At 55.2% G+C, this 18,653-nt stretch overlaps 1 protein-coding gene and 1 pseudogene across 1 annotated transcript in view; both read right to left on the bottom strand.

Moving 5' to 3' along the window:
• LOC144595381 (cyclic nucleotide-gated channel alpha-4-like) overlaps positions 1-411 on the bottom strand; it is a 5,451-nt pseudogene extending 5,040 nt beyond the window's left edge.
• Positions 1-18,623, bottom strand: part of LOC144595408 (cyclic nucleotide-gated channel alpha-4-like) — a 25,338-nt gene extending 6,715 nt beyond the window's left edge. The window contains 8 exon segments of the mRNA XM_078402910.1: positions 2,022-2,697; positions 2,751-2,786; positions 2,788-3,084; positions 3,087-3,136; positions 4,579-4,685; positions 8,424-8,528; positions 15,951-16,188; positions 18,449-18,623. Of these exon segments, the coding sequence (XP_078259036.1) occupies positions 2,022-2,697; positions 2,751-2,786; positions 2,788-3,084; positions 3,087-3,136; positions 4,579-4,685; positions 8,424-8,528; positions 15,951-16,188; positions 18,449-18,623 (1,684 nt within the window).
• Between the last annotated feature and the right edge of the window lie 30 nt (positions 18,624-18,653).

Below are 18,653 nucleotides of genomic sequence, written 5' to 3'. Positions count from 1 at the left end.
CTCCCCTCACCCTCACACCTCCCCCTTCCCTCCCTACCCTCATCACCTCCCACACCCCTCCCTTCTCCCCACCCTCACGACCTCCCCATCCCCCCCCTCCCCCACCCCTCCCCTTCCCACCACACCCCCTCCCCTCCCCACCACACCCCCCTCCCCACCACACCCCCCCCCTCCCCACCACACCCCCCCCCTCTCCCACCACACCCCCCCTCCCACTCCCCCACCACACACCCCCCCCTCCCCACCACCACACCCCCCCCTCCCCACCACACCCCCCCCCTCCCCACCACCCCCCCCCCTCCCCACCACACCCCCCCTCCCCTCCACAACCCCCCCCTCCCCCCACCACACCCCCCCCCTCCCCACCACACCCCCCCTCCTCCCCCCAGCCCCCTCTCACACCTCACCCATCCACCTCCGCCACCCCCACCCCACCCCTCCCCACCACACCCCCCCCCCCTCCCCATCCCACCCTCACACCCCCCCCTCTCCCACCCCTCCCCACCCTCACACCCCCCCCCCTCCCCACCCTCACACCTCCCCACACCCCCCCTCCCACACCCTCCCCTCCCCACCACACCCCCCTCCCCACCACCCCCCCCTCCCCCCTACCCCCCACTCCCCACCACACCCCCCCCTCCCCCCACCACACCCCCCCCTCCCCACCACACCCCCCCCCACCCTCCCCCCACCACACCCCACCCCCCCTCCCCACCACACCCCCCCCTCCCCACCACACCCCCCCACCCACACACCCCCCCCACCCCACCCCACACCCCCCATCCACCCCCTCACCCACCCCTCCCCCCACCCCACCACACCCCCCCCCCCTCCCCACCCACACACCCCCCCCCTCCCACCCTCACACCTCCCCCACCACCCCCTCCCCACCCCCTCCCCCACCCACCACACCCCCCCCCCTCCCCACCACACCCCCCACTCCCCACCACACCCCCCCTCCCCACCACACCCCCCCACCCCCCCCACACCCCCACCCGCACCCCCCCCCTCCCCACCCACACCCCCACTCCCACCACACCCCCCCCCTCCCCACCACACCTCCCCCTCCCCACCACACCCCCCCTCCCCACCACACCCCCCCCACCCCACCACACCCCCCACTCCCCCTCCCCCCCCTCCCCACCACCACCCACCCCCTCCCCCACCACACCCCCCCCTCCCCACCACACCTCCCCCCTCCCCCACCACACCCCCCCCCACCCCACCACACCCCCCCCCTCCCCACCACACCCCCCCCTCCCCACCACACCCCCCCCCCTCCCCACACACACCCCCCCCCTCCCCACCACACCCCCCCCCCACTCCCCCTCCCCCCCCCTCCCCACCACACCCCCCCCTCCCCACCACACCCCCCCCTCCCCACCACACCCCCCCCCTCCCCACCACACCCCCCACTCCCGCTCCCCCCCCCGCTCCCCACCACACCCCCCCCTCCCCACCACACCCCCCCCTCCCCCTCCCCACCACACCCCCCCCCTCCCCCCTCCCCACCACACCCCCCCCCCCTCCCCACCACACCCCCCCCTCCCCACCACAACCCCCCCTCCCCACCACACCCCCCCCCTCCCCACCACCCCCCCCTCCCCACCACACCCCCCCCTCCCCACCACACCCCCCCCCTCCCCACCACCCCCCCCCCCCCTCCCCACCCACCCCCTCCCCACCCTCACACCTCCCCCATCCACCCCCTCCCCACCACACCCCCCCCCTCCCCACCACACCCCCCCCTCCCCACCACACCCCCCACTCCCGCTCCCCACCACACCCCCCCCCCTCCCCATCCACCCCCTCCCCACCCCCTCCCGCTCCCCACCACACCCCCCCTCCCCACCACACCCCCCCCACCCCCCCTCCCCACCACACCCCCCCCTCCCCACCCTCACACCTCCCCATCCACCCCCTCCCCACCACACCCCCCCCTCCCCCACCACACCCCCCCCTCCCCACCACACCCCCCCCCTCCCCACCACACCCCCCCACTCCCGCCTCCCCCCCCTCACCGGGGATGTGCAGGACGCTGATCTCGCCGAAGTAGCTGCCGGCGTGCAGTGTGGCGATGGGGAGGCCGCCGGGCCCGATGACGGCGAGGCTGCCGTCGCGGACGAGGTACATGTGGCGTCCCACGTCCCCGCGTCGGCACACGGTGTCCCCGGGCGCCAGGGCCTGAGGCCTGAGGCGCGGCGCCAGGCGCTCCAGTAGGCCGCTGCCTTCTCCGCTCGCGCCCGCCCCCGCGCCGCTCCCGCCGAACAGCCGCACCCGGGCCAGCGCGGGAGCGCGCACGTGGGCGGCCAGGCGCGCGTGCAGCCGCTCGGGCAGCAGCCGGAGCGCGCCCTCCTCGTCGACGGCGCGGCCGTGCGCGCACACGTGGCGGCACCAGCGAGCCGCGCGCTCCCGCAGGGCGGCGGGGGCGCGCGCTCGGCGCAGCAGACGCCCCAGGCCCAGCGCGTCAGGGTAGGCCCCGCGCCGGGCCCTCGCCGCCTGGCGAACCGCCGACTCCACGCTGCCCACCACGCCGGCGATCAGCAGCAGCGCGGCCAGCAGGTCGCCCACCACGAACAGGTACTCCTCGGGCCGAGTGGCCGCCGGCGTGTTGCCCACCGTGGCCAGCACCAGCGTGGAGAAGTGCGCGCTGTGGAGGTACTGGCGGGCTAGGCCCGAGCCCCAGCCCGGGGCCTGCTCTGTGCCCCAGCCCGGGGCTGGTCCGAGCCCCAGCCCGGGGCCTGCTGCACCGGGCCCGGCGCCACCCACGCGTCGCTGCCGAGGCCCCAGCCGCCGCGACAGCGCGAAGTAGGCGCAGGCGTTCCAGTGGATGGCGAGCAGCAGCAGGCCCATGGCGGCGGACACGCGCACCAGCGGGGCCCGCGCCGACCGAGTCTCCGCGCGCTCCCGCAGCTCGCGCGCCCGCGGCCACTGCAGCAGCCGGTTGAGGCGCAGGGCGGGCGGGGGCGCGCACAGGCCCGAGCCCCAACCCAAGGCCGAGGCCAAGGCCGGCGCCAGGCCCAGCACCTCGGCCGGCAGCAGCGAGCACAGCTCCAGCGCGAAGGTGGGCGAGCGCAGGTAGCGGCGGCGGCGATGGGCCGACGGGCCGTCACCAACACGCCCTGCTCCAGGTGGCCTGGGGGGGGGGGAGAGAGGGGGGGGAGATGGAGTGGGGGGGAGGGGGAGAGAGGGGTGGGGAGAGGGGGAGAGAGGGGGTGGGGAGAGAGGGGTGGGAAGAGAGGGGTGGGAGAGGGGGAGAGGGGTGGGGAGAGAGGGGTGGGAGGGGGGAGAGGGGTGGGAGGGGGGGGGGGAGAGAGGGGGGAAGGAGGACATAGAGGGCGGGAGGGAGAGAGGGGGTGTGGGGGAGAGGGTGGGGGGATGAGGGGGGAGGAGAGAGAGAGAATGGGGTGGGGTGGGAGGGGGAGAGGGAGGGGGAAGGGGTGGGAGAGGTGGGGGAGAGAGAGGGGGGAGGGGAGGGGGGAGAGAGAGGGGGAGGGGAGGGGGGTGGGAGAGGGGAGGGGAGTGGGAGAGAGAGGGGGTGGGGGGTGGGAGAGAGAGGGGTTGGGAGAGGGAGGGGGTGGGAGAGGGTGGGGGGAGAGAGGGGGGAAAGGGGGGAGGAGAGAGAGAGTGTCAGGCACACTGGGGGGCTAGGCCGGGGCGACGGGTCGCACTCACTGCGGAGGCCTTTCAGCCCGTCACTGTCTCCCTCAGAAGCAGAGCCCACCCTCCATACCTCTCACCCACCCACTCCACCCTTCATTTACCCACCACCCTCTCCCTCATCCCCCACCCCTATACCCCAACCTCCACCCACTCTTCCACCATCCCACACCACCCCACCTCATCTCCCACTCTCAAAACCTCTCCCACCCCACTCATCTCCACAAGCTCCCCTCAAACCCCCTCCCCTCATGCCATGCCCACTCTCCTCCATGCCTCTCCCCAGCCACATCACATCCCCCCACCCCTCAGTGAGCCCTCTCCCCTCATCCCATCCCCGCTCTCCACCCCTTTACCTCAAAACCATCATCTGTCATCCCAAACCATCATCCTTCATCCCTAACCATCATCCGTCATCTCAGACCATCATCTGTCATCCCATACCATCATCCCAGACCATCATCCGTCATCCCAAATCATCATCCGTTATCCCAGACCATCATCCGTCATCCCAGATCATCATCCGTCATCCCAAACCATCATCCGTCATCTCAGACCATCATCCCTCATCCCAGACCATAATCCCTCATCCCAAACCATCATCCACCACCGTGCAGCCCCCATCTCAGACCCCATACCAAATCCACTCCTTCCCCCTCATCCTCATAAAAATCCTGCATCGCCAAAAAAAAATCCCATATACCCCCCCCACCTGCATCTCCCATCTGGTAAAGCACTCCCCCCTCTCTAAAACCACAACCCTATCCCCTCGTGTGTGTTCCCTCCTGTCTCGTGAGCCCCCACCGGTCCCCTCCCATGAGCCACCCACACCTCCCCTCCCAGAGCCCCCATCCCCTCCTCTCCCCTCCCTGAGCCCCCCTCCGTTCCCCCTCCCTCCCTTCCCTTTGGCACACTGACCTGTGCTGAGCCTGACGCCGATATTGAGCAGGTACATGAAGTCGGACAGGTAGTCCAGAACCAGCCACGTGGTCAGGTATCTGCAGTGCAGTTCACTGAAGCTGCACCTGGAGAGCAAGCACAGTGAGTGGCGAGTGAACGATGATGTAGTGCAGGCAGGCACGTGTTTCTTACGTTCCCTCTGCCTCCCTGCATACACCTCTCCCTCTCCATCCTCTCATCCGTCTCTGTTCACCTCACCCAATCCAAACCCCCTCACGGCACAGAGCTCTCTCCCAGCTCCCCCCAATCATTCTGAAGAAGGGTCCCCTCCCAAAACATCACCTAACTATGTTCTCCAGAGATGCTGCCTGACCCGCTGAGTTACTCCTGCACTTTGTATCCCTTTGCTATACCCCTCCCTTCTCTCCATCTATCTCCCTCACTCCTTTCCCCCTCCAATCTCAGTACACTCCCTTCTCTGAATGCCTCGCCCTCTGTACCTCCATGTTTGCACACCTCCCCCTTCAGTCTAGAGTAAGAAAATAACTGCATATGCTGGTACAAATCAAAGGTATTTATTTCACAAAATGCTGGAGTAACTCAGCAGGTCAGGCAGCATCTCAGAAGAAAAGGAATGGGTGACGTTTCGGGTCGAGACCCTTCTTCAGACCCCCTTCAGTCGATATCTCACCCTCTCTGAAGAAGGGTTTCGACCCCAAACATCACCCATTCCTTCTCTCCAGATATGCTGCCTGACCCGCTGAGTTACTCCAGCATCTGCCGTTTTCTTTCCGACAATTATTAGATATCACACACCTCAGTTTTGAATTGTGGCTACCTGGTATCGCGATTATGGATTAATTGATGAAGATTCAATTTATTGTCACATGTACCAATTACGGTACAGTGAAATTTGTATTATTGATTATGAAAATATTTATCTGTGTTTATTGTGTTTACGGGCTTGTAAAGCTGCAGCAAGTAAGAATTCTCACCGTTATGTTGCAGTACAGATGACACTTAAATATTCTTGACTTGAACATTACGATTCTTGCAATAACAGGGACTTGTTTTTTTTCTAATTATGTTTGCACTCACGCCCTGTTATTTGGGACAGTCTTCTTCCTTTTGCACGGTGGCGCAGCGGTAGAGTTGCTGCCTTGCAGCGAATGCAGCGCTGGAGACCCGGGTTCGATCCCGACTACGGGTGCTGTCTGTACGGAGTTTGTACGTTCTCCCCCGTGACCTGCGTGGGTTTTCTCCGAGATCTTCGGTTTCCTCCCACACTCCGAAGATGTACAGGTTTGTAGGTTAATTGACTTGGTAAAATTGTCCCTAGTGTGCAGGATAGTGTTAGTGTGCGGGGATCGTTGGTCGGCGCAGACCCGGTGGGCCGAAGGGCCTGTTTCCGCGCTGTATCTCTAAACTAAAATAATTTACATAGTCTGTGCCTGTGATGCTGCAGTCGGATTTTCATTACACCTGTACCTCACCATACCTGTGCATCTTTAGTTTAGTTTAGAGATACAGCGCAGAAACGGGCCCTTCGGCCCACCGGGTCCACACCAACCAGCGATCCCCGCAGACTAGCACTATCCGACACACACTAGGGAGAATTTTTACAATTACTCCAAGCCAATTAACCTATAAACCTGTACTTCTTTGGGGTGTGGGAGAAAACCGGAGCACCTGGAGGAACCCATGCAAGCCAAGGGGAGAAAGTGCGCACTCCCTACAGACAAGCACCCTTAGTCAGGATTGCACCCAGGTCTCTGGCGATGTCAGGCAGCAACTCTACAGCTGCACCACCGTGCTGCACAAAGGCAACAATGTCTGATAACATAGTCACTAAAGCTGGAGTAACTCGGCAGGACAGGCAGCATCTTTGGAGAGAAGGAATGTGGGTCCCTTGAAGACAGAAGCAGGGGAATTTATTATGGGGAACAAGGAAATGGCAGACGAGTTGAACCGGTACTTTGGATCTGTCTTCACTAAGGAAGATACAAACAATCTCCCAGATGTTCTAGTGGCCAGAGATCCTAGGGTGACGGAGGAACTGAAGGAAATTCATATTAGGCAGGTCTGCATCCCAGGGTACTTAAGGAGGTGGCTCTAGAAATTGTGGACGCATTGGTGATCATTTTCCAATGTTCTATAGATTCAGGATCAGTTCCTGTGGATTGGAGGGTAGCTAATATTATCCCACTTTTTAAGAAAGGAGGGAGAGAGAAAACGGGAAATTATAGACCAGTTAGTCTGACATCAGTGGTGGGGAAGATGCTGGAGTCAATTATAAAAGACGAAATTGCGGAGCATTTGGATAGCAGTAATAGGATTGTTCCGAGTCAGCATGGATTTACGAAGGGGAAATCATGCTTGACTAATCTTCTGGAATTTTTCGTGGATGTAACTAGGAAAATGGACAGGGGAGAGCCGGTGGATGTGGTGTACCTCGACTTTCAGAAAGCCTTCGACAAGGTCCCACATAGGAGATTAGTGGGCATAGTGGCACAGCGGTAGAGTTGCTGCCTTACAGCGAATGCAGCGCCGGAGACTCAGGTTCGATCCTGACTACGGGCGCCGTCTGTACGGAGTTTGTACGTTCTCCCCGAGACCTGCGTGGGTTTTCTCCGAGATCTTTGGTTTCCTCCCACACTCCAAAGACGTAAAGGTATGTAGGTTAATTGACTGGGTAAATGTAAACATAAATTGTCCCTAGTGTGTGTAGGATAGTGTCAGTGTGCGGGGATCGCTTGGCGGCGCGGACTCGGTGGGCCGAAGGGCCTGTTACCACGCTGTATCTCTAAAAAAAAAAATATGTTTTAAATAAAATTAGAGCATACGGTATTGGAGGTAGGGTACTGACATGGATAGAAATTTGGTTGACAGACAGAAAGGAAGCATGCAGGTACACCAGGCAGTGAAGAAAGCCAATGGAATGTTGGCCTTCATAACAAGAGGAGTTGAGTATAGGAGCAAAGAGGTCCTTCTGCAGTTGTACAGGGCCCTAGTGAGACCGCACCTGGAGTACTGTGTGCAGTTTTGGTCTCCAAATTTGAGGAAGGATATTCTTGCTATTGAGGGCGTGCAGCGTAGGTTCACTAGGTTAATTCCTGGAATGGCGGGACTGTCGTATGTTGAAAGACTGGAGTGACTAGGCTTGTATACAATGGAGTTTAGAAGGATGAGAGGGGATCTTATCGAAACATATAAGATTATTAAGGGGTTGGACACATTAGAGGCAGGAAACATGTTCCCAATGTTGGGGGAGTCCAGAACAAGGGGCCACAGTTTAAGAATAAGGGGTAGGCCATTTAGAACGGAGATGAGGAAAACCTTTTTCAGTCAGAGAGTTGTAAATCTGTGGAATTCTCTGCCTCAGAAGGCAGTGGAGGCCAATTCTCTGAATGCATTCAAGAGAGAGCTAGATAGAGCTCTTAAGGATAGCGGAGTCAGGGAGTATGGGGAGAAGGCAGGAACGGGCTACTGATTGAGAATGATCAGCCATGATCACATTGAATGGTGGTGCTGGCTCGAAGGGCCGAATAGCCTACTCCTGCACCTATTGTCTATCGTGACGTTTCAGGTTGAGACCGTCTGAAGAAGGGTCTTGACCCGAAACGTCACCCATTCCTTCTCTCCAGAGATGCTGCCTGTCCCGCTGAGTTACTCCAGGTTTTTGTGTCTTACTTCAGTTTAAACGAGCACCTGCAGTTCCTTCTCACACTTGACTGATAACATACTTGACCTTGCATCCCCTGCAGGGCCTCCCGGGGAGTGTGGGGCCACTGGTGTGGACCAGCATGGTCCCAGCTCATGAGCCGGCCTCTCCCTGACTGACCAGTGGTGGGGCTGAGCCTCACCTGGCGACCAGCATGATCCAGTTGTAGGCCACGGGGAGACAGGAGACGATGAGCCAGTAGTAGTAGGCATCTCCCATCGGGTCCAGGATCCACGGAGAGCTGACACTGTGGGGGCAAGGAGGCAGACCGTCACCACTCATAACACCATGGCACACAGAACACAGAGAAAGCAGGAGACGCCCCTCACAACTGCCCCACCACTCAATATCATCACGGCTAATCTACCCCACTTCTCCGTGGGTTGTCACCTTGTGGTGGTGGAGAAGCTTGTGTGGTCTTGAGATCCTGAGGGCGATGCCGTCTGGAGCAACGCTCCTGGTAGGGTCACCCATGGCAGTAAGGTCAAGGGGGAGGTCCCTGACAAAGAGCGATCCAACCAAGACCTCAACGGTGGAACAGGCGGAGGAGGATGACGGCTGACTTTAGTGGAGCGTCACAACGGCTGGGAAGGCGGGTGGATGAAGGCTGCGGCAGAAAAGGGTCCCCGGTCGTCTTGGACTCCACGCCACTGGATCCTGACCCAGATCTGTCAAGGACCATGTGGTGGCTGTCTGTGCACCAGTCTCCCCACGTTAAACAAAGTCACGCACAGGCGTCCGACCCTATGGAGAGGACAGTCACACTCGCTTCCAGTAACCGCCAATGACGATGAATCTACCCCAGAACTCACCTCTGCCATTAACTTCATACGTCATAGAGTGATACAGCTTGGAAATAGGCCCTCCAGCCCAACTTGCCCACACCGGCCAACATGTCCCATCTACACTAGTCCAACCTGCCTGCACTTGTTGGTCCATATCCCACCAGACCTGTCCTATCCATGTACCTGTCTAACTTTCTTAAACATTGGGATAGTCCCAACCTCCACTGGCAACTTGTTCATGATAGCAGAATTAGGCCGTTCGCCCCATGAAGTCTACTCCGCCATTCAATCATGGCTGATCTATCTCCCTCCTAACTCCATTCTCCTGCCTTCTCCCCATAACCTCTGACCCCCGTACTAATTATATTAAGTCCCATGTTTAGTTTATTATTGTCACGTAGATCGAGGCACAGTGAAAAGCTTTTGTTTGCGTGCTATCCAGTCAAAGAAAAGATGGCACTTGCACACAACCAGGCCGCCCGCAGAGCACGGGTAAACGGTACAACATTTAGTGCAAGATAAAGCCCGATAAAGTCTTAAGTTGGAGAGGGTGCAGGAGAGATCACCAGGATGTTACTTGGGCTTGCGGGCTTGAGTTACAGGGGGAGGTTGGATAGTGTAGGAAAAAAACTGCAGATGCTCGTTAAAATCAACGGTAGACACAAAATGCTGGAGGAACTCAGCGGGTCAGGCAGCATCTCGGGGGAGAAGGAATGGGTTACCTTTCGGGTCGAGACCCTTCTTCAGTCTGAAGGAGGGTCTGGACCCGAAACATCACCTATTCCTTCTCTCCCGAGATTCTGCCTGACCCGCTGAGTTCCTCCAGCATTTTGTGTCTACCTTCGAGAGGTTGGACAGGCTGGGACTTTGTCCTTTGGAGCGTCGGAGGCTGAGGGGTGACCTTATTGAGGGGTACAAGATCATGAGGGGCACAGATAAAGTGAACGCTCAGTGTTTCCCAGCGTAGAGGATTCTAAAGCTAGAGGGCACAGGGTTAAGGTGAGAGGGGAGAGATTTAAGAGGGATCTCGGGGGCAACTTCTACAGTCAGAGGGTGGTCTGTATCTGGAACGAGCTGCCAGAGGAAGCTGTGGAAGCTGGAACGATTATGGCTTTTAAAAGACATTTGGACAGATGTATGGATAGGCAGGGTTTAGAGAGATATGGGCCAAATGCAGGCAAATGGGACTAGCCCAGAATGCCAACTAGGAGGGCTGAAGGGCCTGTTTCCATGCTGTTGAGTTTCCGGTATCCTGAAAATCCAAATATTAATATAAATCCATCCGAAATCTATCTGATGATCATCATCATAATCATACTTTATTAGCCAAGTATGTTTTGCAATATACGAGGAATTTCATTTGCCGCACAGTCATAACACTAAAAAGCAACAGAACACCCAAAATACATTTTAACATGAACATCCACCACAGTGACTCCTCCACATTCCTCACTGTGATGGAAGGCGAAAAAAGTTGAATCCCTCCCTACTTTGTCCTTCCGCTGATGGGACGATCTTACTCCTGTAGCCGGCGGTGAGCATTCCTCGTTGGGGTGATCGAACTCCTGCATCGGGGGGGAATCTCAGCTCCCCACGCCGGGCGATCTACCCCGGGTCGGGGCTAGTTGTGCGGATTTTGGAGCTTCCCAACGTCCGTCTCCACCTGAGACTACGAGCTCCTTGATGTTAAAGTCCGCAGGCCGGAGTTGGAGCGTCGATCCCAGGCAAGGAATCGCAGGCTCGGATGGCAAGTCCACGTCCACGGGGGGCTCAAAGTCAGTCCTGAGCAAGGCCGCCAGCTCCACGATGTTAGGCCGCAGAGCGACTGGAGATACGATCCGGAAAACAATCGCATCTCCGGCAAGGTAAGAGATTGAAAAAAAGCTTCCCCCCCCCCCCCACATAAAACAAACCAGAGAACATTAACACAAACTTTTAAAACACACTAAAAATAACAAAAAAGACGAAAGGGACAGACGGACTGTAGGCCAGGCTGCCATCGAAGAGCCACATGTTGCAAAACATACTTGCCTAATAAAGTATCATTATGATTATGATCTGCCGAACAAACTCGGGGGGGGGGGGGGGGGGGGCAGAGAATTCCAGAGATTCTACCCTCTCTGAGAGAAAGGGCAGGGGCAGGGCAAGAGAGAGGAGGCTCCAACCACATCACACAGACACCATTCGATGGCACTGCAAACAGCTGCCACCAGATGGTGCCCCTCTACTGAGACAGTAGATAGGCACAAAAATGCTGGAGTAACTCAGCGGGACAGGCAGCATCTCTGGAGAGAAGGAATGGGTGACGTTTCGGGTCGAAACCCTTCTTCAGACTCGGCCCGAAACGTCACCCATTCCTTCTCTCCAGAGATGCTGCCTGTCCCGCTGAGTTACTCCAGCACTCTGTGAAACGTCACCCATTCCTTCTCTCCAGAGATGCTGCCTGTCCCTCATAGTTACTCTAGCACTCTGTGAAACGTCACCCATTCCTTCTCTCCAGAGATGCTGCCTGTCCCGCTGAGTTACTCCAGCATTTTGTGTCTTATCGTCAGTGTATAACCAGCATCTGCAGTTCTTTCCTACACAACTGAGACAGCAGTGTGTGGCATGCAGGCAGAAAACAAAATGCCAGACACACTCAGCAGGTCAGGCAGCGTCTGTGGAGAGAGGCATGGAGTTGGCATTTCAGCAAATTAACTTCCATAGGAGCTAAAAACTGGATAAACACAAAAAGCTGGAGTAACTCAGTGGGTCAGGCAGCATCTCTGGAGAGATGGAATGGGTGACGTTTCGGGTCGACACCCTTCTTCAGACTGAGTGTTTTAAGTTGCAGAGGGCGAAGGGAGGAAAAGGATTTGCTGAGCGCCAGGGTGGAGAGAGGGCTACAGCAGGAATGGTGGAGAAGGCAGAGGGAGGGAGAGAGAAGGACTGGTCACCACAGCTGTATGGAGGAAGTGAAAATAAACACAGAGCACAGAGGGGAAACAAAACGGAGATGTACAATACCACAGCACTGGAAATCAGATTAACAACAAAAAAGTCACAGATATACTCTACATCACGCATCATCTGTGCACAGAGAAACATTAAGTGTAAAATACCTTAATGTTAACCTTTTTGCTAAAGGGATAAACGGGTCCTTTTCGGAATGGCAGGCAGTGACTAGTGGGGTACCGCAAGGCTCAGTGCTGGGACCCCAGTTATTTACAGTGTATATTAATGATTTGGACGAGGGAATTGAATGCAACATCTCTAAGTTTGCGGATGACACGAAGCTGGGTGGCAGTGTTAGCTGCGAGGAGGATGCTAGGAGGCTGCAGAGTGACTTGGATAGATTAGGCGAGTGGGCAAATGCATGGCAGATGCAATATAATGTGGATAAATATGAGGTTATCCACTTTGGCGGCAAGAACAGGAAAGCAGAATATTACCTGAATGGTGACCGATTGGGAGAAGGGGAGATGCAACGTGACCTGGGTGTCATGGTGCACCAGTCATTGAAAGCAAGCATGCAGGTGCAGCAGGCAGTGAAGAAAGCGAATGGTATGTTGGCATTCATAGCAAGAGGATTTGAGTTTAGGAGCAGGGAGGTTCTGCTGCAGTTGTACAGGGCCTTGGTGAGACCGCACCTGGAGTATTGTGTGCAGTTTTGGTCTCCTAACCTGAGGAAAGACGTTCTTGCCTTAGAGGGAGTACAGAGAAGGTTCACCAGATTGATCCCTGGGATGGCGGGACTTACATATGAGGAAAGACTGGATAGACTGGGCTTGTACTCGCTGGAATTTAGAAGACTGAGGGGGGATCTTATAGAAACATATAAAATTCTTAAGGGGTTGGAGAGGCTAGATGCAGGAAGATTGTTCCCGATGTTGGGGGAGTCCAGAACCAGGGGTCACAGCTTAAGGATAAGGGGGAAGTCTTTTAGGACCGAGATGAGAAAACGTTTCTTCACACAGAGAGTGGTGAGTCTGTGGAATTCTCTGCCACAGAAGGTAGTTGACGCCAGTTCATTGGCTATATTTAAGAGGGAGTTAGATGTGGCCCTTTTTGCTAAAGGGATCAGGGGGTATGGAGAGAAGGCAGGTACAGGCTACTGAGCTGAATGATCAGCCATGATCATATTGAATGGCGGTGCAGGCTCGAAGGGCCGAATGGCCTACTCCTGCACCTATTTTCTATGTTTCTACCAGCGTACAGAATATAATGTTATATGGTTACAATTACAGAGATAGTGCATGGCAATGAGGTTGGTTGGAGATTGGGACAACACCCTATGTAAGGGCTGTTAGTAATCTGATAACAGACATAGAGAATAGGTGCAGGAGGAGGCCATTTGGCCCATCAAGCCAGCACCGCCATTCATTGTGATCATGGCTGATCATCCACAATCAATAACCCGTTCCTGCCTTCTCCCCATATCCCTTGATTTCACTAGCCCCGAGAGCTCTATCTAACTCTCTTTTAAATTCATCCAGTGAATTGGCCTCCACTGCCCTCTGTAACAGAGAATTCCACAGATTCACAACTCTCTGGGTGAAAAAGATTTTTCTCACCTCAGTTTTAAATGGCCTCCCCTTTATTCTTAGACTGTGGCCTCTGGTTCTGGACTCCCCAACGTTGGGAATATATTTCCTGCATCAAGCTTGTCCAGTCCTTTTATAATTTTATACGTTTCTATAAGATACCCTCTCATCCGTCTAAATTCCAGTGAATACAAGCCCAGTCTTTCCTCATATGACAGTCCTGCCATCCCGGGATTAACCTCGTGAACCTATGCTGCACCGCCTCAATAGCAAGGATGTCCTTCCTCCAATTCGAAGACCAAACTGCACACAATACTGCGGATGTGGTCTCACCGGGGCCCTGTACAACTGCAGAAGGACCTCTTTACTCCTAAACTCAAATCCTCTCGTTATGAAGGCCAACATTCCATTAGCTTTCTTCACTGCCTGCTGTACCTGCACGTGGCTTTCAGTGACTGGTGTACAAGGACACCCGGGTCTGTTGGCACTTACTTTTTTCCTAATCTGACACCATTGAGATAATAATCTGCCTCCTTGTTCTTGCCGCCAAAGTGGATAACCTCACATTTATCGACATACTGCATCTGCCATGCATCTGCCCACTCACTCAACCTGTCCAAGTCACCCTGCAACCTCCTTGCATCCTCTTCGCAGTTCACACTGCCACCCAGCTTTGTGTCATCCGCAAATTTGCTGGCGTTACTCTTAATTCCAAAACAGTGAGGAAGAAACTGTTCCTGAATCCAGTGATGCACGCTTTCATGCTTCTGCCTGATAGAAGAGAGGGGAAGGGGAATGACCGGGGCCTGAGTGTCATTGATTATGTCGGCTGCTTTCCCTGGGCTACAACCACTTCACTAGCCAGTTTCCTGCAGTCTTGGACAGAGCTATTCCAAAACCGTTCCTCCAGAGGAGACAGCCTCATGGGGTGTTGAGGGAGAGTCACATCATCAAATGGCCAAGGCTAGAGTAAGAATTGGAAAATGGGATCAGTGCCTCGAAAAGAACTGCAGATGCTGGCCTACACCACAGAAAGACACAAAATACTACAATAACTCAGCAGGTCAGGGAGCATCTGTGGTGGAAATGGACAGTCTGAAGAAAGGTTCGGACCCGAAACGTCACCTATTTCTTTTCGGCAGAGATGCTGCCTGACCCGCTGAGTTACTCCAGCATTTTGTGTCAATAACAGGTGGCATGATGGCACAGCGGTAGAGCTGCTGCCTTACCACGCCAGAGACCCGGGTTCGATCCTGACTGCGGGTGCTGTCTGTACGGAGTTTGTACGTTCTCCTCGTGACAGTGTGAGTTTTCTCCGGGATCTCTGGTTTCCCCCCACACTCCAAAGATGTACAGGTTTGCAGGTTAATTGGCTTGGTGTAATTGTAAATTGTCCCTCGTGTGTGTAGGATAGTGTTAGTGTGCGGGGATTGTTGGCCGGTGCAGACTCGGTGGGCCAAAGGGCTAGTTGTAACTCTGAACTAAATAAAACAATGGGTTTAGTGTAGATGGGTACTCGAGGGTCGGCAGGGACATGTTAGTAAGCGTGCAGGTACAGCAGGCAGTGAAGAAAGCTAATGGCATGTTGGCCTTCATAACAAGAGGATTTGAGTACAGGAGTAAAGAGGTCTTTCTGCAGTTGTACAGGGCCCTGGTGAGACCCCATCTGGAGTATTGTGTGCAGTTTTGGTCTCCTAATTTGAGGAAGGACATAGAAACATAGAAACATAGAAAATAGGTGCAGGAGTAGGCCATTCGGCCCTTCGAGCCTGCACCGCCATTCAATATGATCATGGCTGATCCTTGCTATTGAGGCAGTGCAGAGTAGGTTCACAAGGTTAATCCCCGGGATGGCGGGACTGTCATATGAGGAAAGATTGGAAAGTCTGGGTTTGTATTCACTGAAGTTTAGAAGGATGAGAGGGGATCTTATAGAGACGTATAAAATTATGAAAGGACTGGACAAGCTAGATGCAGGAAATATGTTACCAATGTTGGGGGAGTCCAGAACCAGGGGCCACAGTATAAGAATAAAGGGGGGGGGGCATTTAAAACTGAGGTGAGAAGAAACTTTTTCACCCAGAGAGTTGTGAATTTGTGGAATTCTCTGCCACAGAAGGCAGTAGAGGCCAATTCACTGGATGAATATAAAAGAGTTAGATAGAGCTCTAGGGACTAGTGGAATCAAGTGATATGGGGAGAAGGCAGGCACGGGTTACTGATTGTGGATGATCAGCCATGATCACAATGAATGGCGGTGCCGGCTCGAAGGGCCAAATGGCCTCCTGCACCTATTTTCTATGTTTCTATGTTAGGCTGAAGGGTTTGTGGGGCTCTAACTTCCAGGGTTTGCTGGCTTACCTGTCTCTGGCCGCCTGCCGCACGCGGGCACTGACCTGAGCGGCGATGGTCCCACAGGTGGTTGTGGCTCTTGCTGTGAGCTGGCGCACCTGCCCTGCCCACCACTGCATGGTTCCAGACGAGCTCCTCACTGGCTTTATCACTCTGCACGGCTGTAGCAGCATCTGAGCAGAGTCGCCTGCAGCCTTCCCCCGCAGGCAGGCATCGGGGCCCCGGGGAGCGCTGCAGGTGAGCGGCTCTTAGCAACAGCATCAAGGCTTCATCAAGGCGTCAGTGATCGTCTCCAGAGTCAGCCTGGTGCACCTCCGGGGAGAGGGCCAGAGTGGGGTAGAGGGAGGGAGAGTGTGTGAGAGAGAGAGAGAGAGAGAGAGAGAGAGGTGAGGGAGAAAGGGAGAGGCAAAGGTGAGAGTCAGGAAGCATTGAAGTGTGAAAACGTACACCTCCAGATTCAGGGACACTTTCTTCCCAGGTTTTATAGAATCATAGAGTCACAGAGTGATACAGTGTGGAAACAGGCCCTTCGGCTCAACTTGCCCACATTGGCCAACAATGTCCCAGCTACCCTAGTCCCACTTGCCTGCGCTTGCTCCAAACCTGTCCTATCCATGTACCTGTCCAACTGTTTCTTAAACGATGGGATAGACCCTGCCTCAACTACCTCCTCTGGCAGCTTGTTCCGTACACCCACCACCCTCTGTGTGAAAAAGTTACCCCTCGGATTCCTATTAAATCTTTTCTCCTTCACCTTGAACCTATGTCCTCTGGTCCTCGATTCCCCTACTCTGGGCAAGAGACTCTGTGCATCTACCCGATGTTATCAGGCAACTTAGCCGTCCTACCACAACCAGAGAGCAGTGCTGAAATACTATCTACCTCTTTAGTGATCCTCAGACTATTCTTGATCGTACTTTGCTGGCATTATGTTGCACTAAATGTTATTCCCGTATCATGTATCTACACACTGTAAATGGCTCGATTATATTGTCTTTCTTCTGACTGGATAGCAGGCAACAAAAAGCTTTCACTGTGCCTTGGTACATGTGACAATAAACTAAACTGAAAGGAGAGAGGAGGGAGGGAGAGCGAGCGAGGAAGGGACAAGTAGGAAGAAAGGGAGAACTAGCAAGGGGGAGAGAGGAGAGACGGGGAGCAAGGGAAAGCAAGCAAGAGAGAGAGGTGGGGAGAAAGTGATAGGAGTGCATTGGTGCAGAAAGGGAGATGAAGGAGATAGGTGGATGAGAAAGGGAGAGAAGGAGAGGGAGGAGAGGTGGGGGAAGAGAGAGAGAGGCAAGGAAGGGAGGACAAAAGGAGGAGGTGTGACAGAGGGAATTGAGTATAGACATTGGGACGCTGTGTTGCAGTTGTACAAGGAATTGGTGAGGCAGCACTTGGAGTATTGTATTCAGTTTCGACCCAAATCATCAATTTTGGCCTCATGTAAGCAAGTCCCATTTTCTCCTGGATGGGTGTTAAACCATTTTTATCCAAGTACCTGTCCAAATGTCTTTTAAATATTGATACAAGGAACTGCATATATTGGTTTATAAAATTAGACACAACGTGTTGGAGTAACTCAGCAGGTCAGGAAGCATCTGTGGAGAACATGGGTAGGTGACGTTTCACAGAGTGCTGGAGTAACTCAGCGGGTCAGGCAACATCTGTGGAGAACATGGATAGGTGATGTTTTGGGTCAGAACCCTTCAGGCTCAACCCCCTCACCTGCATCTGCATATCACTCATCAGGCTTTGTCCCTCCTCCACCTTTCTTCAATGAGAGGAATAGATTGGATAAATGCATAGTCTCCAGAGGAGGGAAATCGAGACCAAAGGACATAAGTTGAAGATGAGGGGGGAAATATTTAATAGGAACCTGAGGCGTAACTTTTTTACATTGAAGATGTTGGATGTATGGAATGAGCTGCCGGAGGAGGTAATTGAGGTAGGTACTATCACAATGTCTGAGAAACATTTCGACAGGTACTTGAATAGGATAGGTTTAGAGGGATATGGGCCAAATGCAGGCAGGTGGCATTAGTGTAGATGGGGCATGTTGGTAGGTGTGACCTAGTTGGGCCGAAGGGTCTATTTCCACACTGTGTGTCTATGACTCTAAACGCAGGCAAGTGTGATTAGCTTTAATGGGGCATCTATGTCTGAAGAAGGTATCACAAAATGCTGGAGTAACTCAGCGGGTCAGGCAGCATCTCTGGAGAGAAGGAATGGGTGACGTTTCGTGTCAAGACCCTTCTTCAAATTCTTCAGACATACCTTCAATTCCTCAAGGTATGTTTGAAGAAGGGTCACAACCCAAAACGTCACCTATTCCTTTTCTCCAGAGATGCTGTCTGATCAGCTGAAGTACTCCAGCTTTTTGTGTCTGTTATCTAGGTTGGAATGGGCAAGTTGGGCCGAAGGGCCTGTTTGACTCTACGACTCTCTACCTGCTTTCTCCCCCATCCCCAGAGATGCTGCCTGTCCTGTTGAGTTACTACATCAACTGGGTTGTGTGACCATCACCTGGCTGGTCACCATCACCTGGCCAGTCACTACCACCACCTGGCCGTTCACCACCACCACCTGGCCGGTCACCACCACCACCTGGCCGGTCATCACCACCTGGGCGGTGACCATCACCTGGCTGGTCACCACCACCTGGCGTCCAGGTGTGGACATGAGGCGAGGGCGGGACCTGCAGGTGAGCGA

Source organism: Rhinoraja longicauda, chromosome 7 (genome assembly GCF_053455715.1).
Source record: "Rhinoraja longicauda isolate Sanriku21f chromosome 7, sRhiLon1.1, whole genome shotgun sequence".
Classification (NCBI taxonomy): domain Eukaryota; kingdom Metazoa; phylum Chordata; class Chondrichthyes; order Rajiformes; family Arhynchobatidae; genus Rhinoraja; species Rhinoraja longicauda.
This window is presented reverse-complemented; position numbering and strand designations above follow the sequence as displayed.